Below are 22,308 nucleotides of genomic sequence, written 5' to 3' on the forward strand. Positions count from 1 at the left end.
TATATATATATATATATATATATATATATATATATATATATATATATATAAAATACATTCTTTCATTTTTCCGTGTGTGGCCCTCGAATGAAAAAGTTTGGACACTCCTGGCGTAAAGAGTAACAAAATGCATTAATTGGCCCGGACATTCTAGACATTTCCTGGATCCATGGATACATAATTGATAAGATGCGCATCTCTTTAAGAGCTGCCTTGTATTAAGCCATGTTCACTCTTAAGTGGAGTTTAGTGAATGATTCAACAGGGGTTCTGATTGAAAAGCTTGATTCTTTTGCTCGAATTTTTGCCTTCTCAAGATGCCATAGTGATAAAAGTGTCTCACTGTTGTCATGGTGACACGTCTGCGACAAATGACGCATAGATTTTATTGACAAAGAAAGAAATCTAGAAAAAAATATCCTTCGGTCCGAGTTGAGAGTATTTATTTAAATACCTTTATTTCAATAGAATATAAAAAATAAATGTCTTTATTTTTTATTCTTATTTTTTTAATGGTTATTATATTGTGTCTCTTTATATTAAAGTCTTTGTAATAACTTACGTGAAGCATTGAGGAGCGCCCGCAACATTATAATGCCACTTTTCCATTGCACCACCTTGCTTTACTTTTTTTACCACTTCAACAATTTTTCATTGATTTGTTATGGAGTGGAAGAAACTGGAGAATAGTACAGCAGCAACAGGGTAAACTTACGTTAGCTTGTGTTCTTTTTGTCACTTTTTAGCTAGGGCTGCACAATTATGTGCAAAATAATCACGATTATTTTGGTCAATATTGAGATCATGATTATTCATCATGTTTGGTCAAACATGTCTGTCTATTGCCCTTCTTTTAAACAAGCAGCAAATAACCAAGCCTTCGAGGTTTGATACTTACTAAATATACTTACTAAATAAATAAAGCAAATAATTAAATAAATTCAAGCAAAACATGGCCAACACAGCTAACTTACTTGTTGAGTGCAAACCAATGATGAAAATGAAGCCAAATTACAAGCAAGCACATTATTTACCTTTGTGCAAATTTTAATCAATTAGCAGTCAATGTCATTTTTGGTCATTTCGAACGTAATTTATTCCAATTTTGGGTCTCAACTGCCTATATTAGGAATCAGGTGAGAAACTCAATGCCATTTCACACTGCTAAATATATTAGGGCGAGAAAAGCAGAAGCTTTGGTCATGTCAACGTGTGGTAAACATTGCCCCCTGGTGGTAGATTGACACAGTGCTTGATTTGACATGTATAGCCAGCTTTTTAAATGTTAATGATCGCGATTAAAATTCGATTGATTGCGCAGCCCTACTTGTAGCCATATTATACTTGACCAACCAGCGGTGGTAGCTTTTGAGCTATTGTGGGGGCACAAAAGTTACCAGGCTGTGGGAAATGGGCATTATTTTAATCCAAGATTTGCTTTGGCGAGCTTGCGGCTTTAAGAACTTCCCATCTGCACCGTGTTGATTCTTATGGCGGAAATGTAGGTTGGCGAGATTAACGGCTCGTGGCGATCGGGTAAATCACTTTAAACCATCACCGTCTGCTGCGACACCACGTGTGTGAGAAATCTTTGCCCGAAAGAAAAAAAAAAAAGAATTTTAGCCCGACGACGAACTTACGATGTGAATGAAGTCGACGGGCGTTGATGTGTACAAGTCCCAGTGCAGCTTGTCCAGAATGAGGCGCTCCATCCGAACGATCTCCGCCGTGGAAAAGCTGCATCCGCTCTGCGCGACCAAGTCGCTGACCGAACCTATGACCTGTTTTCCATTGCAAGGCCGATAACAAATAAAAGCGTTATTGGAAGCAGTGCCCAAGTGTGTGCCTGCGTTTTTTTTTTTTTAAGTGCCTCATTACCTCGTCTTCTTCGTTGATTTTGGCTGCCAGGACCAGTGAGGTAAAAGCGATACATTTTAAATACTTTGGCTGAGCCTAAAAGCAAATTGGAGTGAGAATTAGTACCTTAAGGCTGTGTGTCAATGTGTAGTGCCAGTCAAAAGTTTAGAAACACCTTCAAATGGTAACAAACTCCAGGCCCGGCGGCCAAATTTGCAAGTGCTCTTTAACGTTAAAAGAAATAGGGAAATAAGCATTTTTCTTACAATCTTGCTGGACACCCTCAACTGGTTTCCAGCCAATTGCAATGCACACAGAGAAGAACAACCATTCATGCACCCAATCACACCTAAGGACAATTTAGTGTGTCCAATTGTCTGGCCATGCATGTTATTAGCGGGTGGGATGAAGCCGGAGAGAACCCACGTAGGCCTGGGGACAACATGCAAACCCCACACTCAAAGGCCTAGTTTGTCCGCTACTGTGTATTTACATATACGCTATATATATTTGTAATAATAATGCGATTGACGCACCTTGACGGTGGAGAGCATCCTGTTGAGGATGCACACGCCCAATGCGAAGGTCTCCGGACAGAATCGGAAGCACCTGTTCATGTCTCCCAGCCACACGATCATGTCTTGCTGTTGGGACGACGAGATGTCAGCACCCTAAGGAGACAAAAAGTCAGAAAATTTTTGCAGTTCTGCTTTACACGTGCTCATAGTATCTACGTCTTCCCGAGCAGGTCCTTAAACATACCGGGATGCATCCACCTTTGAAGACGGGGGCCTTCCAGAGACGCGCCTCCCGCACCAGTGCCGCCTCCAGCAGGCCAATCAGGCGGCGGTTCTCTGTGACGCTCGGACCCTTCATGGCCAGCGGCGCCCAGGCCACAATGCAACTGAGGCCCACGCACCTGGTAAAGGTCAAATAAAATCACTGAATAAATGTTTTTGGTAGCATGCGTCCTAGCGTCTTTGACACACAATCGTCAGACGTGTGTCCATGGAATGCAAGACTTAAATACTTATGAAAAAAAATCAATGTTACCTTTTCAGCTTATCCAAAATTGGGAAAAATGCACTTCCATTCAACAAACTAATATTCACATTTTATCCATTGCTCCACTTAAATTTCAAACCCAGAAATCGGCATTAGGGTTGTATCTAGCGCTTTTTTTTCGCCACGAGACTTCCTTAGTAAAATTGAGCATGGCGTCTGCTCATTTTACACACCAGTGAGAAAGCAAGGAGTCAGTCATAACTGTCAGCAGAACTCCCAAAAAGAAGTTGGACAAAAAACAAGTGACAATGAGTGTTTTCTTGAATAGAAAAAACATCCAAATTATATGACACCAAAGCCTCCGTTTCCATTAGGCAGAGCTTTGATACCATCTTGTGGCGTTATTGAAGCACAAAAAAATGCAAGTAGGTGAGTTTTACGGACTAATGGGAAAAACAGTTAATATATTTAAGGCTCAAAAAGCCAGCGCAACGCCCTGATAACCACTTCAAATGTCATCGTGAATGCGTTAAAAATACATTAAGGAAGTAGGATTGCACCGAGACAGCAAAGGCTGCGGAGAACATTTTGCACGCAGTAAAAAACAAAAACAATAAACACTGACGAATTGGAAGCAAAAAGAATCTTTTGTGGTGGGTGAAAATGCAATAGACTGGAAAGAATCGAGGCGGGGCGACGAGCTGCAGCTGCTGTACAATTGCTGCAAGCGGTCACGTACGCAATACAAACAATGCGAATTTTTTTGCACGTTAGAATTTCTTACCTCTTTTAGTTGAAATGCACAATATTTCCTCGATGGCGGGTGCATTTATACGCCTTTGTTTATTAGTCCATAGTCAGGAAATTAACAAATAAACCGAGGTGGGACGCTGCAAATAATGGCAATGCTTGAAAGTAAATATCGTGCGTAAATCGAGGCGAGCAGCCACATGATACGTTTTATAATCGGTTTGGTCGAGAAAGAAAACAAAACGGGAAAAAAAGCGCCATTAAACGAGGCAGCTGCGAGAAAACAAGCGCAAAAAAAACAAGACAGGAAGCTGAAAAAAAACCGAGGCTGTGTTTTGAACACCCGAGCTCCGCCCCCGTGCATGACGTCAAGGCAGCAGGGAACTATGTTAGTGGGTCAAACATCCGGGACATTCGCTCATAAAATGAACAAAACATGCACGAAACTTTGACTTTTTTTTTTTAATTCTTCAATGTTTACGTCAATATATGCAAATTAGAAGTCAAATATTCATATATTGGCTTGAGGTACCACATTTACTGACCAAACCTGACAAGGTAACTTCTGGGCTAATTCTCTTTGCAGATCTTCACTAAACTGCAAAACGATGACGCTCATTTGAATACAAACGAGAGTTTAACACAAGTTGCATGCATTAATAAAGCTGAAGTGAATGTTTTTATTTATTTGATTTTATTAATGTCACAGAATTTAAAAAGTGTCAGCAATGTGCAATCGCTGGTGCTTTGTTTTACGTAATGTCAATCAAATGTTTGGATCAGGCAAATCAAGTATCAAAAAGTTATGAATTGTATTCAACCAAATGGCAGCGATGACTAAAATATTTTGCCTTTGACCTAATATAAGTACAAATCAAGGAACATTTGGAACATAATTTTTGCTGTTGCAGTTTTATGATGCTATTTTTCTTTCGATTCCTCTTCCATTTAAGTCAGACCAGCCAAAAGAAAATTGCTATTTTAGTCAATAAAAAAACAACCTCTACTACATAGATTTACATATCTGACCATATCTACTGTAGGTTAACCTCACTATTTTCTTGATATGTTTCGCCCAAAGTCAGACCAGATAAACAATAAGATAAACAATGATAAATGCATTTACATCTATCTATCTATCTATCTATCTATCTATCTATCTATCTATCTATCTATCTATCTATCTATCTATCTATCTATCTATCTATCTATCTATCTATCTATCTATCTATCTATCTATCTATCTATCTATCTATCTATCTATCTATCTATCTATCTATCTATCTATCTATCTATCTATCTATCTATCTATCTATCTCTTTCTATCTTTCTATCTTTCTATCTATCTATCTATCTATCTATCTATCTATCTATCTATCTATCTATCTATCTATCTATCTATCTATCTATCTATCTAAAGCTAAAGACTATAGCATACAGCACTTTTAAGAAATTCAATGATAACCAAGAGCTGCAAATTATTATCCTGATCCTCAACCTATTCATTTGTGTCTATTGTTGTGTCAGTTTTGTCTTAGCAACAGCAAAGTTAATTGCGTCAAAGTTAAAGACACTGCATCCCACCCGTTATATATTATTGACGAGAATGTCCTCTACTGATCACAGCAAAATTTAATAGGGTAGCTCAAATCAGTCAAAAGATACAGACCAAAAACCAATGTCCACTACAGTGCACGCAAGCAAATACGAGGGTCTCAGGTGGACATCTCTACATAGTGTGACGATTGTCCAGGATAAAAACACTTACATATGAAGAGTCTCAGCACTTCTCTGACTTCATCTTACATGCAGGTCGTCTACAACTTGATGCACTTTTTAGCAAGACTTTTCAAAATGTCAGTGGCCCCCCGTCTGTGTCCACTGCACACGGCGGTAGCCAAAGAATGCTCCAGCACCAATCAATGTCAAGCAAGGGTGTGCTGTCAGGAGCACTCGGTGCACTCGGCTGAGCGCATTATGACTCCAAAGTCGCATGTCAGCCGCTCGCTTTTGATCCCGGTCGGAGATTCCCCGTATGCTTTTTTTTTTTCTATACATCAAAACATGCGTGTTCAAAGTCTGCCTGAAAAATCACTCTCTTCGTATGAGCATCAGAGGATTATCTTATTCTGCCTTCACAATGATGAGAGTTGATAATTGCTGGGTGACTTGGTCTCATTTCAGAAACATTTTCCCATAGCGACCAACTCAAACTGATTTTATTTATTTATTTTTTTGTCCAGAGTCCAAAATAACTTTTTGACCTTATTAACCTGTCATACAATCAGAAAGACAAAATACGACAGGTAAAATATTACACTGATAGTTATTATTATTATTTTTTTTTAATTTTGCACGAAAAGTACTGTTTTGAAAGTTTGTTAATACTTATTTTCCAATATAGTAAAAGTACTTGCATTTATGGAGGTTAGGAGTGAGCAATAGAAATGTTAAAAATGTAATGACCCACAAAGGTGAGACATTCACCCTGACCATGTCAATTTAGGAGAACAGAAGAGCAAGAAAGTTGTTATTGTCATTGTACAGATGAACAAAAGTTGACTTAAAAGGAGAAACTGTAATATAAGATAATGATATAGCAAAAAAAAGGGAAAAAGTGATATGATTTGCCCTTGTCTCCTCATCTCATTTACTGTTTCCCACAATGGTGCACTTTACTTATTATCAGCCGTAAAGAAAGGGTAAATTCTCTCAATAACTCATTTGTAAAGTTCATTTTTCATTTCGGGAATTCAGTTGTTATTACTTTAACTTTTCTTTTGACTGCTTGACATGGTTAAAAAAACAAACAATTGCTTTATTTATAAACGAAAGCGTTTCCTTGTGGAGCCATTGCGTGATGTAATACCAGTATTCACCACAAGATGACAGGCATCTCCCACTAGCGCTTTAAACAGAGGCTGCAATTTGTGAAGAAGAGTGTTAAGGAATGACACAACATCGATCTCAAACTAACAAACATTTTTTTTTGTGCAGTAGCATTTTTTGTTTGGAATGCATGAGAACTAAAATTATGTCCTTCGAAAACATGGATATGTACAACTTTTATTAGTAATTCAAATGCGAACGGGGCCTGATTGTACTAACAGGTGTTAAAAAACGCTAATTTTACAGGTGGGGCGCATTCCGAATCAGTTTTACTTCACTGCTGCTCTGTGTTCAAAAAGGTGAGTAATTCCGTTTATTTTTTTTGGGGGGGGGGATTCGTTTGACATGCAAGGCGGAACAAACAGAATTAATAAATTCTAAATTCTAAATAAGCATAAAAAGCTGTATATTAGTTATTTTTTCGAGTTAATGGAAACAAATCTTTTGTTAGTTCATTGCCTATTGCAATTGCTTCTTTCGAATAAATATTGTTCAATACGCAAACATTTCTTGAATTGAACTATATTTCAAATTGAAATATATATATTTTTTTATAGTACAACATATTTAACATACAACTGCATGTTTTTTTAACCGGGCCTTTCAGTTATGTGGCGTTGTCTCACAGTAAACACTTCGGAACACCCTTTCTACTTGTTATATGAATTTGTTGACCATTAAGGCATATTTATGACATTTTTTATGTAATTACCTTTCTAAAAATCAGTTTGAATTATTAACAGAGTCATTGTATTAGAAACAGCTCTCAGTATGTCATTTCTACTCTAATGCAAACTACAACACCAATTACAAATGATCATCTTTATCTTTTGTTTCAGTGTTAGTTTATCCATTGACTTCCTAATTTTTTGGATCTGGCCTGCCTGTTTATTCAATACATATAGTCAGTACATTTGAACAAATTCAAATGGATATTGTGAAACGGTAGGTTGCGGATTTTAATCAAATAGAGAACCTTGAAAACAGCCCATTTACCGCTAGAGGGAGCCAAAAGCCAGCTCATTGCTGTGTACACTGAGGTTAAACATTTCAACATGAATAAATCCTCTCAGGAAATGTTGATGTCACTTATTATTATCATTATTATTACATCAATTAACCTAATATACATGTGCATATTTTTGGAATATCGAAGCAAGGAGGGGGAAATTGAATCCCAGCGCAACTATGCAATGAGTCTGGGCTTTATGGTTCAAATCGCTTGCGTTTTCACTTGTGCTTCAACTTGCATGTTGGATTTTTTTGAAAGACTTTGAATTGTTCCATGACTTAAAGATGTCAGGTTGGGAACTTCTTCCTATGCAGTATTTCGTGCACAGTCTTTTTCCGCTCTCAATCAACAGGGGGCAGTGTGTCTACACAAAAGGCAAGACACACTTTAATAAGAGTGGAACCTCTTATATAATGATAAAATTATCTAAGAAGCCGAGCAAAAAGTCACCAAGGAATTTGTGGAGGCTCAATATCTTTCACTTCTAAACTTATGTCTGCAATTCGTATATTTTACTTTCCAAAACTACATTTATACATAAGAATCATTTCCACACTGATGTGGATTTTGATTAATTGATTTGATTAATTTGTTGAATATATAATAAACACATTTCAAAATTTAAGAACAAGAACAAAGAAGCTAGTAAAAAAAATTGCCGCTTTGTATTCAGTTCAGTGAGGTTTATATGTTCAAAATAACATAGAAATAGAAAACATATAGTCCTACTACTTTATCCCATTTACTCAGATGTTGTTAATTTAATGTTTCACATTAGAGACAGATTAGATGTCTGCATGAACTCATTCAGGCCAGGGACGTATTTTTACGTTTTTTTAATTTTTTTTTTTTAAGAGTCCAGACATTAAATCCCAGATAAGTAAGTATTAAATCATACTTAAGTATATAAAGGACATTAATTTCCAGATACTTAAGTTTCAAATCGATGTTTAAGCATCTGGGATTGACACACGTGAAAATACGTCCATGGCAATGAATGAGTTAATGTAAATACACATATTGTAATTCATATATTCAGTTATATACTGTATATATTGTACTGTATGTGTCGACATACCTACGCACAGACACATAAATATATAAACATACATAGGCCTACATATTTTGCATTTTTCGCAAGTAACTAACTTTTATACAAGATCATCTTTAGTATTTTTCTAATACAATATATATTTTTATTATTACATTTGAACACAGCCATAGATGTACACCTATTGTATTTCAGATTTCTTCGAATGAATCCACTTGCCCATAATGTATTTAGGTGTAACATTTGCGCATTGCAATGCAGTCCCTTCATCGGCATTTTGAAGTTGCTCCTTTCACATATTTCTACTGTTGGCGCAGGAACGCTAATCAAGCCTCCCCCTTCCCACACTTGAGGAAATGTCGCAAACGCATCCAAATATAAGGGAGGCCTCCTTTGCCTCCAAGCTATGTGAGAGATAGGAGCGCCTGCTTTGTTCAGGCCACTTTCTAATTAGACTTTGCGCTGCCACCATCGCTCCTCATCTCGACGGAAAGCCCAACAACACCTGTCCTCCTGCCTGCGAGCTTTTTCTCCCTAATGAGCGCACACGCTCGCCGTTTCCACTTTATTTACTCGCGCGGTATTTTTGTTTCCATTACGAAATCAGGGCAGCTTTTTAACAGCTGTGAGATAACGTCTGCCCCCGGCACACTGTGCATGACAACTCAGAGACAAAAAGCTAATTAATGTTTTCAAGACGCTTTACAGGATGCTATCGTGCAACGCCGATTGGCTCGTCTTCCTTATGCACGGCGTGCACGCCGTACTGTACACGCGACACGTATGCACGCAGAACCGCAAACAAAAAATGTGTCATATGGCCACATGAATCCATTCAACTTGTGCTTACTGTATGTACTCCGCACGTAATATTTGACATAACCAGCATGCAAAGCGATTAGTTTTATATTTGCACCTGTATTCACTTCAGTCAGCCCAATGTGCTTATTTATTATTTATTGTTTTTGTCCTGTATTTGTTTCTTGGACAAATCCCCACTGAGTTATTTACTTGTCAAACGTTTTGTCAAGGTTCCTGCCAAATCGTCTTGCAAGTGGTGTGTTTTGATGCTTTCGCACCAGCACTTTGATCCATTCTTAGTAAAAACATTGAAAATATGTAAGGGATTATGTACAGGTGATGTCTTTGAGGAGCTTAGGCGCTCTATGCCTTGAAATCGCCGACACCGGCAAGTCTTTACTCTCCCCCGGTTAAAGAAACGTACGTTTTAGCGTTTCGGTCCGATGGCACCGCCTGCATCTTCCGCAACATGGATGTGAGCAAGAAACGACTGCCGCATTACAGTTTAATAGCTTTGACCCAAATGAATCATTTAAGAGGCTGCGCCATCAAAGCCGCGGTTGGGACGACGGAAAATGAATATGGGACCAAGCGCTTCGTAATGCTTAGCCTTTGGGATGGATCGTTTGATTCACCTGGGGAAACGGCACTTTTTGCAATATTTGTTGTTGAGTTCAAATCCAGCTTGCTCTGGCCTTCCCGTATGGAGTTTGCATGTTCTCCCCAAGCCCGTGTGGGTTCTTGCCAGGCACTTTGGCTTCCTCCCGCACCCTAAAAACATGTCAGCTGAATTGAACACTCGAAATCACAGGATACCGACCCTAGAGGACTGGAGTATGACAACTGTGCTCTAAATTGTCCTTGGGTGTGAATAGTCGTTCATCTAATTGCAATTGGCCGGCAACCAGTTCAGGGCGTCCCCACCTACTGCCCCAAATCTGCTTTTCTGGCTCTACTTCAGTACCATTGTCATTTTAAATGAACTCAATGCTATCACATTTTTTTTTTAAACCTGTTTGCCGATATTTAAGGGATAATTTCCCACAATATTGTAGCTGTAGGCATGCATGTACTCTTCCTCATGTGTAGTTGACACAAGAGCACATTTTACACCCTGTGAATCTCCCCTTTTTATAAGACCACAGCAGGGCTATTAAACATTATGTGGTTTACAAGAACTTCAAGAGGGGGGGAAGAAAAAACAACTTTGGGAATCCATAATTCATAACACGGCTAAACGACATGCGACTATAAGTCCGCATAACCTCCATGCGCCATGTACTGTACGAGGACGATGATTTATTCACTTAACACGTCTGCAAATGTATGGGCTTCTCCCTTGCTTTTACCCGCCAACTAAATGGCCCACATCCTTTAGGTTAAAAAGCTCGTTCACTGGGCCAGTATGAATATTTGTTTTTCATGATTTTAAGAGCCTCCGCACAGTGACGCATATTTTACAACTATACTATAGTATTCTTCGGTATATGCGAAATCGAAGACTTTCTGTTCGGGCTGCACAATTTTACAAATTTGAATCGCAATCACGATATTGGCTGCCACGATTAATTAAGCTGATCCTCGGCCATATTAGCATTTTAAAAAGGCGCTACTGTACATGTTAAATCAAGCACTTTGTCATCCTACCACCAGGGGGCAATGTTTTCCACACGTTTGCATGACAAAAGCATTTATTTTCTCACTCTATTATATTATTTACCAGTGTGAAATGTTGTTGAGTTTCTCACCTGATTTCTAACATATACAATGCTGGCTGTCAATTGACACCCATTTTGAAAAAAACAATGGGCAAAAAATTGGATTTTGATTGCTAATTGACTAAAATTTCCTTAAGTAAATAATGTGTTTGGTTCTAAGTTAATTGGGGTTAGTCCTACTGGAGTGTTAGTTTTTGCTTTCCATCCATCTTCTTCACCGATCAATTTTGTGTTTTTTTTTTGTTTTATTGTTTCTTCTCTGCTGTTGTTTTAAATTATACTTGCTGTGTCCTAATGCCTACTTTAATTCCATTTACACGGTTTAAATCAAGTACTTGCCTGCCAGGTGTTGGCTTGCACCGTTTGCTTTTGTCGTATTTATGAGTCTTTGCCATTACGGCGATATTTGCAATTACCTAATGGAATAACACAATAATTTACGTGGAGTGAAAACAAAGATCACACGGTTTGCCAAAAACTGAAAAAAACAAACAAACAAAAAACAGAAAAGCAAATGAAAGAGCCACAGAATGACAGGTAAGTATATTTGAATAGACAATGTGCTCCAAGATAAAATTGCTGCACTGGTGCAAAGTTCCTTTGGTAATTTCCTCACGCATTGCACAAAATAGGGGGGGAAAAAAAAATAACAAACTCCTGCAGTCACTTTATATGCTAATAGAGTGTGTGATATTTATTCTGGCCCATGCAAGGCTCATTTATTGAGGCAATTAAAGGTTCAGATGCGTTCAAGGGCACTGGGATGCCCGAGCCTAACGATGGATAAAAGGTCTCTTTACTGTCCGACGTTGAAAAATGAATACATGCCATCGTTTCTCATCATGTCTTTAATACAAAGCTACGGCATCCGCGTGTTTACGGCGCCGCCCCGTGTTTATCTCGCCTGTATGGAAAAGAAGTAGTGGATGTTGGCATGCCCGCCAACTCTCACCGAGCAAATCGCAGCCTCCGGCCCGCCTGCAAGGTTGCGTTGCAAGTTGGATTGAAAAGTCTGCTGTTTTCTTCCCAGGACGGCCGGCGCCACTTCCACTTACGGCGGCAAGCCAAAAGACAACGAATGCTTCCTTTGTAGAAGACAAAACATTCTTTTTTGCTTTTTTTTGTATTCCCAGAAACTATACGTAAATGTGTGTGTATATATATGTACACACACAGAGTGTGTGTACACAGTATGTATGTCTCTATGTATATTGTGGCACCCTGGTGCAACCAACGCTTCCTCCTCAGCAAAGTGTCAAGATGGACATTGATTCGTAGTGTAAATGACCTTGGGCAATCGGATGCGAAATCCAAATTTGAATAATCGACCCCGCCATCCATCTGGCTCCGTCCGGTGCTTGGAGTAGAATTGGTCGCACTTTCAAAAGCGACTCCAAATCAAAGTGAACATCTGCAGCCTCTCGACCGGGGATCACGTTTTGTCTGCTTTGGTCAATTGATTGGATTGAACAGTCAGTGTGTTTGCATGACGTGCATGCTGAAAGTGTTTGTTGCTAGGTTACCAGACCAGCTTATTCACACGAATACGCTGCCACTGTTGGAACGAAAGAAACACCGTGACCATTTCAGACAAGTACTTGCTCAGCAAATGTCAAAGTCAATCTCGAATTGAATATTGTGGGCATTTTTGCAGGACATCTTTTATTGTAAAAATATACAGCTATTTTTATTTTATTTACTCTTGAAAGAGCCTTACAGAACAAACTGTATTATTTATACCATATTATCATTGGACTAGTTCATTTCTTACGTGCCTGCTACAGTGCAGGTACTCTGTGCTTGATTCCGCTGTGGTTAAAGCAACAATCCATCAAAGACTGTTTGTATAACAAAAAGCAGTTTGTAACTTGTCAGCGCACAGTCATGGCTGACCAGCTCGGATTCAAGGCACGCATTTCCTTTCTCTCCCCTTTTTTTTTTTTTTTCTTTTCATACCGCTGCAGAAGCACAATCCACTTCTTTTTGGGGCGTTGCAAGGTATTAATCTTTTCCCCATCATTGTGGTTATGTAGAGTTGTACGATTCAAGTTCAGTTTTTTTAAAAGCACCATATGAGATTTTAAACTTGCCACACTTAAATACATGTGTATAAAAAGGTGGAATCTTTCCTGAAAATTAATTTTTTTTTTTTTTTTTTTTGGGTTGCAGCATTTCTACCCAGGAAGTGAAACGGCTTGTTCAATGAAATCCGGCTTCCCACCATGCGGCCGCTACGCCCCCTTCATAACCTTGTCCGAAAGCCGACTCCGTACCGTAGCTTATTCCCGCCATAGGTAAGTCACATGAAACCAGCACATTACTTCTAGTTGTTTTCATATTTGTGTACTTTTTGATTAAAAAAAAATCAATCCTCATTAAAGTAGGACCAACTCCAAAATTTACCTGATATTTTCAGACACGCCTCAGTAATATAAATCCAGTTTAAACGGCAATTGTAAACCAATAATGGCTCGTTGACCTAGCGCCGCTGACATTTTGGTCCCCGGGCTGATCAACTTCTGAGATGTTGACATTTGGATCGCATTTCTATGCTTGCCACGTCCATTTTCAAAGTGAAACTGATGAGGATCTCAGTAGCTGTGAAATGCCTCCCTTATCTTCTGCCCGTTGTTGTTTGTGCGGCACGGGCTCGAGGCCAAGGCGGCGGCAAGGATGGGAGGGCAGACCGGGTCGGATCTCGGCGCCCGGAGGTTTCGCACAAACACGTCTGTCAAAACCGACACACAAGCCAGCCTTATTAGCGCGAGAGGCCGCGCTCGGCCACCCGACGCCAAGACCTCGGAGCGGTCAAGGTTTTAACGTCCAACCGCTTCCTCTTGAGGTTAAAAGGCACCTCACACACACAAATGAAAAGTTACAATGATTAAATATTCAAGAGCTCGAGCTGCGGTGAGTGTTTGTTAGCGCTCAAAACCACTCATAAGTTTTGATTTAATATTTTAAAACGGAAGTTTCAAAGTTGGACACTAGTGGACTTCTAAGTCGGATTTCTAAACAAAAGTACGTTTTGAAAATTGTAGAATTGCTATGCTAAAAATCAGCAGGCCAAAGAACAGAAAAATATCTTTAGCCCAGCCCGCTGGTTTACCTGTACTCGACATCCTGCGGTTTGCCTACCGGTTGATGATGCTCTTGTGAACCTGCTGCGCGGGTTCCACTCCTACCAAGATAAAGGGACTGGAGCTGTGAGAGTCATGTTCTTTGATTTTCTCGAGCGCATTCAACATCCTCGTAATTCTCCTGCTGTGGACCAAATGGTAGTGGTAGAAATGGGCATGGACTCGCATCTCGTCAACCTCGGGACAATGATGAGCTACATCAGAGCTCCGCGGGGGACCGCATAACATGTGCCAGTTTCAGGGTCTCAAATTGTCAGATGACGCAGCAGTTACGTTGTATCATTTGGAGAGATGTGAGACCATGTCATCTTCTCATCTGTGTTCCATTAGTTGGCATTGGAGCAGTGTTGCCAAATGGTCAGCTGGTACAAAGGTTTTCTGTCCCTGACTTTGTTTCTGCCTTAGTTTGAGAAGTCTCGCTAAAAGTGCGTCACTTATTTGTGTTGTGTCATCAGATGAATCACACAAAATTCGGAAGGTTCAGTTGTCCACTTACGAGGCGAGAGATGAGCTCTGTGTTGTTTCGGTCAGGAGGGGAGAATAATTAACAAACTTCACAGGATTAATAATCGTCGCTTGAAGCTGTTAAACAACTAGAAGTCAGTACGGGTAAATCTCTTTACAAAGCAACCGCTTAATTGAGGTTTTGGTTCATACTGAGTTCCAGTGGAGCCCTTGGATAGATTTGCCCTGGTTTTACATTCATACCTACGGCAGGAGTTGCGCTTGTCTTTAGTAACAGTAGCAGAAGGACTTCAGACGCTCGTGATAGACTAAACATTTTGATGTGCTTTTAAATTGAAAACATTTCATTATTTTCGATGCCTGCTAGTGGATCCTGAAAATCTTGTAATTAATTTTAATTGCTAGCCACTCTGGAATGCCGCAAGATCCTGCAAAAGCATCACACTTCTTTCATGTTAGCAGAGGAGTAGCTAGCATTAACCAGCAGCTGATTGCTGGCTGGATTGCCAATAAGGAGTAGCGTAATTGCAGCACAATGAAAGAGTAGCTCGCTGCTGGTCGACTTGCCAGTAAACAGTTGTGTAATCACTGTTTAGTGATGTAATAGTCTCGCATTAGCCAGAAACTGATAGCTAAGTGGCTTACCCGTGAACAGGAGCGTAGTAAAAGATTAGCGAAGGAATAGCTAGCCACCAACCGATAGCTGGCAGACTTTTAGCAAACAGCGGCGTAATTGAAGATTAGCAAAAGAGTAGCTAGCATTAGTTGCGAACCGACGGCTCGTCTGACGGCAGCGTAAAAAAATTCGGCGGTTTCGCAAATAACATTTAAAATCCCTTTTTCTTTGCACATCTGGGCGCTAGCCCAGCTGCTGTGGCTACAGCTAGCGTTGTGGGAGTTAGGCGTCTTGTTTCCAAATGTAATGAGGTTTTGTGTTAACAGAATACTGTCAGGAGGAAGGAGAGCGCTTCAATTAGTCTGCATTTGAAGGTGAACGCGCACACATATCTGCGTACGGTAATTGGTAGAAGACAGCTGCTGCCAAGTAGAAAGAAGCCCATGCCAACGTACTTCTCGTGCTTTTGCCCGCAGGCGGTCATGCAACGCTTAACAATTCACCATCTCCTTTGCGAGGCCAACTGTTCGCCAAATTAATTTCTTGTCTAAAGCTGTTTATTTACAAGTTGCGGGGCGGTAGAAGAGCTAGCGTTCTTTCAATTGGAGTCCCGTCAGAATGGTGGGTGAATTACAAATATGTCACGGTAGACATGTTTTTCTGATATCGTTGTAAAGGTCTGGAATCAGATTGGTGTTTGATACATTTCTCAGTCCGCCTCCAGCAACAAGTCGTGCACATTACGAGCCCTGTGATAAATTGACTATGTTAAAGCTTTTGCTACCACCACCAGTGAGCCCGAGGGCTAATGTGGTGTTGCGTTCCGACTTGGAAAAAACATATTTCATGTGCACGGCTCACTCTTATTCTTTTAAATAAAGCTCCGGCCGTATAAGATTCACAACAAAATGTAGTATTGAAAATAGATTGTTTCACTGTGTGTGTCACTGTCTTAAATTGCTATTCAAATGACCAGCCTTTTCACTACCTTTAAGTTAATCAATACAAAGACATTTAGTGTTCACTTTTGAAAGCGTCACGCAAATCGTCTTTTATGCCATTTCTTTGCTTAATTAAAGTGGTTGGCTAACAAATGGTATTCATTACCACAGTTATTTACTTTATATTATGTAATGCTCTTGTTTGCTTGCGTCCTTGGGACTCAAAAGTTTCCTGAGGTAAAATGAACTTACCTACAGAGAAATAGTTTGGAAATTAGAATTCAAATGTTAGGTTTTGTATGTTTCACTTTATATCATGTAGAATCACAACAGAAGAACCCCCCATTATATCTAATTCATTCGTTCCCTTCTGGAGGGATTTGAATCATTTAAACGTGAAAATGTTTTCAGCAGTCTTACATTTTTACATGTTTTTCTTTAGTAAATGCCCAAGTTCAAATGAAACTGGTTCAAATCATTTTAATCAATCATCTTGCTGCGTCTTGGTTCACACTCCACCTTTGATAGCCAGTAGATGGAAGCAGAGCAGCGCAGACGAAAAGGCGCATTGGACCCCCCCCCCCCCCCCCCCCCCATGATGTGGTACAGAGGAGCTTCTCTGCCTCTTCTTTTCCTTTGAGAAGGGAGACTGGTCCTTTCAAGTCCCTTCAATCAGGTCCCCATAAAGAGCGCATTGCTTGCAGCAGGGGACCTTGCTTCAGCTTCTTTCAACAGTGACAGACGTTTCAAATCCAAGCCACTCGGACCTAGTGTGAGATTTCGAACATTGGAGTGAGCAGAGTGTAGCCATTGATTTGTTGAGGTCTGATAGACGCAAGAAAAACACTAGCACGACTTAAGGATTCTTCACAACTGCTTCCGCCCACGAACTAGCTGTGCTCCGACATCGAACCAGCGATTTTTGAAGCCTCCATTTTGATGTGCGCTCTCTCACGTGCTGCATCACTCGCTCTAATTAATGCTCAGCTGTGTGAAGCCCGGGATTAGATCAGCCCAGGGAAATCAATGGCTTTACGGCTCAAAAAGTGGAGAGAGCAATATGTGAGTAATCAAGCTGCAAGAAGATCAGAGTACCAAAAAAAAAAAAAAAAACCTGTTTCAAGGTTGAGTGTGTCGGTCACATGTGGATTTGAGCAGTGTGTGTCCACGGATTGGGATGTGAGTACCGCGACTGTGAGATCGTTTGAACTGTGACGTTCACACCGAAGGACCAATGAACTCTTTGAAGTCTTGAGTCCTCCACAAAGACTGCAGGCTCAGCAGCATGTGGAGGTTCTTCCTCCGGGTTTTCCCAAAGGAGGTCAGACCTATAGGAAGACTTTTGCACTTTCACTGCTCTTCTTCTAAAGCGGTGGTTGTCAATTTATTTTCAACGGTGTACCCCCTGGAAGATTTTTTTTTTTTTCCAGCTCAGAACCCTTTTAACCAGCACAAAGCCTAACCTTAAACTAAACAGCAAAATAAAGGCATACAACATTTTCGAAAGGGGTCACTAGAACACAGTAGTTTCTTCATGTTCCACTTAATTTACTTTCAACTTGGTAAACTAAAGCATACAGGTCCTGTCACACCATTTTAAAATATTCCATTAAATTTATAAGACCTAAAGAAACCCTCTTTAAAATCTAACGTACCCCCATGTGTTTTCATGTCCCCCTAAGACACAGGTGTCAAACCCTAGTCCTCGAGGGCCAGGATCCTGTATCACTTTAGTGCTTCTTTCTCAAACGCACCTGATTTAAGCTGATTCATTTTCAAGCTCCTGCAGAGCTTGCGGATGAGCAAAGCATTTGAATCGTCAGTGTTGGGTAGAGTTGTAAAAAACGCAAGATTGCGGCACTCCAGGACTGGAGTTTCACACCGATACCCTAAGGGTACTCGTACCCCCATTTGAAAGGACTCTCGTTCAAAAGTACTGATGGATCATCAGCATCAGAGCTTGTTTTCTGGTATTGATACAGTAATTAAGATCCCTGATATCTTAATTCCGTCTCCCCCTGGTGTCTATAAAACACACACTCGCCTCGTCTTCTCTGATTTTGAAGGCGGATTTAAATGTAAATTAAATCATCTGCGGAATTCCAAGTATAATTATCAGCGCGAGAAGCAACCGCGATAGTGTCCAGAAACGGTCCCCTGTGCCCAAAGCCGTTAATGGAAACCCTGCGCTTTTTCTGCTCAAACACAAAGAACCCTCTCCATCATCCGGCCGCAAGTCCATTGCCAATATACGGTCGCCGCAATGGCCACCAGCGTTCACACTCTGCCTGGAACAAGACTCTCCTGTAATGATGGGAACCAAACCTGAGCAAATCATTATCAGATTGAATTGAATTCTTTGCACCTCTCGTGCATCATATTTAATGGTCTTTTTTCCACTGTTAGTCATTTTATAGTTATTTTTATTTTTTTTCATGTGGGTGGATGCATATGTATATGCCATTGATCGTCGATCGATGAGGTCACCCTCACTCTGACAGGTCGATCGGTCCTATTTAGTAAGCAGACACATTGGCAGGTATGGAACTTAACTGCGAATTAACATCTCTTCGTATCAGTCTCTGGAAGCACACTTTTGGTATATATTGGTATTGCAATATATTTTTCTAAATGGTCCCTACTTGCTAAGCACTATCACTTCTTAGTTTCACTTCTTATTGCTACCCGTTTAGGCGGCAAAGTTGTCCTTAATTTATTTGCACGCTCTCCTGGTTGTTGCGTTCATTCTGTCTCCATTTGTTGAAGATGTAGAGGAGGGCTGACGTGTGGTTTAGAGGTTACGAATGGCATGCAACAAACGTTTGTGCAGCGCTGCAAGAATACACTGTGGTCACACGGCACAAGACATTCACCACTTAACACTTTACTACTGCCTCAGCAGATTTTGTGTACAAAAATAACTATTGTCCAAATTTTGGACCATATAAAACCATTATAATTACAATTTTTAAGATACATTTTAATAGGATTAATGACTGATTTTCCTGCAATTTTTTTGCAACATTCCGTTGAGTGGCGGTCAAATTATGTCATCAAACAGAACATTCTTGGTTGACTTGCGTTTCACTTGACTTGTGAGTTAGTTAATTGCGCAAAATCGCAGGGCAAGCCCTTACCATTCATCATTGCGCAAGAGTTTACGACTAACTTTCTCCAACACAGCATCCTAAACGAGACCAGGGTATTCAGTACCTGAATTTCAGCCATCAGACCCCTCTAAAGCAACTAGGACTTAAAAGTAAACAAACTCTGGTTATTCCTGCGTGGCTAAATACGGTCCGCCTCCCTGAGCCAGATATTCATTACTGCCAGCTTCATTTTCCTGTGGAGATCCCGAGAGGGAGCACTGTGTTGCACTCTGCTTGCAAAGCATCATCTTTACACTTTTTTTTTTTTTTTTTTCCCAAACCACTCTTCTGTGCATACAGCATGACCCCTCAGGACATTAGTCCGAGGCAGAGCATCGTGCCGGAACAACAACAAAGATTTGCATTAATATTGCAAGGTTGCATGCAAATGATGGCAAATTTCTAAGGCAGGAAGTTAGAGCGGAAGACAGAAAGTTGAGCTCAGGTAGCTGGCAGTGTTAGAAAAGGTTCTCCGGCGCCACAATGTTTACTAGAATAGTACAAGCCTCTAGAGCTTTTTATTTTTGCAAAATGTAGATGAGCTGAATGTGCAGATTACCCGGCATGAAAATAACTCACATTACCCGTATCAGCGTTTGGCAGAGCATTGCTCATGCCTTTTGATGTCGGAAAGAGCGATTCTTCTTTGGTAGCGTGATGCATTTGTACTTGCGTTGTAAACCGGTATTCGTGAGTCATGCCTAAAATTGTAACTATGCAATATTCATGGCGACATGCACAGCGGTGAGTCAAATTAATCCTCCACCTTGCCTGATTTTACCACCTGCAAGCCAGTTAATAAGGAAATAAATAATGTGCGCCGTTGTTCTTGGATGCTTGTACAAGATTATCCGGAGCAAATAATAATTGCGTAAGATGTTAAATATCAGCCTGATTGTTCATACCGTGACCTGGAAAAAAAACTGCTAACATTAATATTGTTCCAAAGCGCTAATGACGAAACCTTTAAACAATAACACCATTAAAAATAACTAAAGCTGATTAGCTTGAACCCGTCTGTTAAGCCATTTTCAACCCAAACCTGAATTTATCTCTCTGAATTTATGCTCCGTCAGAAATAAATACAGCAAATTTACTCCTTAGAATCCCTTGCAAACGGGAAGGGGGGTGAAAGGGCATTAAAGAGTATTGCATCATAGTTTTATTGCAATTTTTACCAGTGGACACTGTTAAGGTGGGCAGATTTTTTTGTAAATTGGTTGCAGTGTCAAGCGCTGACTGAAGGTTTTAGGAAGCACTCAAAAATGAGCATCTTGTACAAAAAGTAAACTTCTTGGCATCATCATTTTGGTTTGTTTTCTTTCCTCTATCACAACACTCTCTACATGTGGGTGCTTGTCATGTTTTTTTTTTTCCTCAAGAAGAAACCGTCTTACAAAAAGGCTTTTGCTGTACTATCTCTTGGAATCTGTCACCACCAGCTTACAAGCTTCTTGGAATGGATCAATAGATCACATCCAGGGCGGCAGACACACACTTTGACATAGAGAGTCTCGTCAGGTCTTCTGTGTTCAACACTTTTTTTGTAACCGTTTTGAGAGTCGTTAATATTTAACCGGCTTTAAAATGTGTTGCACTTGTAAGATGACAGGCGTAGCTTCAAATGGAAAATAGCGATGCTATACGGATGGAAAGCACAAAATGAGAGTTGGTTTAACAAACTGGTGAGAATAGGAGGGCATTTTGAATTTCTTTGCTGCTCCATCATTTACAGTCCTGTCTACCGTCGTTCTTGGAAGTTAACCCAAAATATAATGGTCTGTTCGTCGGTCTGTCCGTAAGAGAAGACAAACTTCCGGTCATCCTAAAATGAGCCAAAGCTAAACCTTAACATCACACAATCATCCTAATAAAGTAAGAAAAGCTATGGCAAAACACACTAACCCCACTCCACAGTGCCTCGTATGCATGCAAGGCATTGATTTATGTATTGTCTTGAAGCTATGTGAGGCAAAATGAAGTGCATGTAAATGACTGCGACCAGCAGATGATATTGATTTTTTTTTTTTTAACTAGATTCCTGATACATATGAACTGTTATGCTGTCTGACTTAAGTTAGTTAAGTATTCATCATCACTACAATATGAAAACCACTTTTTCGCATATGAGTATATTCAAAAAAACCCGTCCGTAACCTTACATTGTCATCTTGCCCTCTACAAGCTATGAAGCACCCTTTGCATGTGGTCCATTTTAAACAATTGTACAACCTGAATTTGAATAACTAGCTCTCTTTTTGTGTGCCAGTCTGCGTGCAGTGCACCGAGCTAAGAATTACAAATGATCACTCCGAGTAGACATGTTGTGATACGGATGATTTATCTGCTGTTGCTTTGATAAACGCCCAAAGGCACCAAGTCATTAAGATGGCAAAAGTATGATAGAAAACGGCGACCGTCTTATTACAGATAGTCGGCTTTTAACCTTCGCATTGACTTGGGATGGCTTTCATACAGTTGCCAAATGAAGCACCGCATTAGTGGCGACCACGGGGGATGTGATATGCGCTTCCCAAACTGAAATGAATGACTCCGCTTGCAAAGAATAACACAGATGTCCCTGGGCTGATTTCGGCATATTTTATTAATGCAGAAGTGTCGTTTTTTTTCAAGCCCCGAAGGCGAGGGGAAAAAAAAAGTTTGACTACAGGTGATATCCCTCAAAGACTTTGACAATGAATTCCGAAGGGAACAATAGTTGTTATTTGACCGGTGCCGGTTATAGCCCCCAAAATACGGTGAAACATTTCAACAGAACATTTTGATTGGTGGCGGAGATAAAAGGCAGATTCCTCAACTGTCTTTTATTTCTTCTTTCTGTTAGCTGTCTTTCGCTCCCAATTGGGTTGAAACTATTAACCTGCTTTGTGACTTAGCACGAGGTTAATCACGG

General features: G+C 40.1%; 1 protein-coding gene across 1 annotated transcript; it reads right to left on the bottom strand.

Moving 5' to 3' along the window:
• Positions 1 to 1,601: 1,601 nt before the first annotated feature.
• Positions 1,602 to 5,504, bottom strand: ccni2 (cyclin I family, member 2). The gene is made up of 5 exons (XM_088440482.1): positions 5,381 to 5,504; positions 2,620 to 2,776; positions 2,394 to 2,528; positions 1,879 to 1,953; positions 1,602 to 1,781 (listed from the first exon to the last, which is right to left on the bottom strand). Coding segments are annotated over exons 1-5 (531 nt in total). The 5' UTR covers positions 5,383 to 5,504; the 3' UTR covers positions 1,602 to 1,619.
• Positions 5,505 to 22,308: the final 16,804 nt, after the last annotated feature.

This window comes from Hippichthys cyanospilos, chromosome 18, assembly GCF_059441005.1.
Source record: "Hippichthys cyanospilos isolate Australia breed blue-spotted pipefish chromosome 18, RoL_Hcya_1.0, whole genome shotgun sequence".
NCBI lineage: Eukaryota > Metazoa > Chordata > Actinopteri > Syngnathiformes > Syngnathidae > Hippichthys > Hippichthys cyanospilos.

What these genes read in the sequence shown, in the direction of transcription:
- ccni2 (XM_088440482.1), bottom strand. An exon ending in TCAAAGGTGGATGCATCCCG is followed by an intron (nt 2,529 to 2,619) that starts GTATGTTTAAGG and finishes TTGTCTCCTTAG; the next exon opens with GGTGCTGACATCTCGTCGTC. An exon ending in AAATCAACGAAGAAGACGAG is followed by an intron (nt 1,782 to 1,878) that starts GTAATGAGGCAC and finishes AATGGAAAACAG; the next exon opens with GTCATAGGTTCGGTCAGCGA.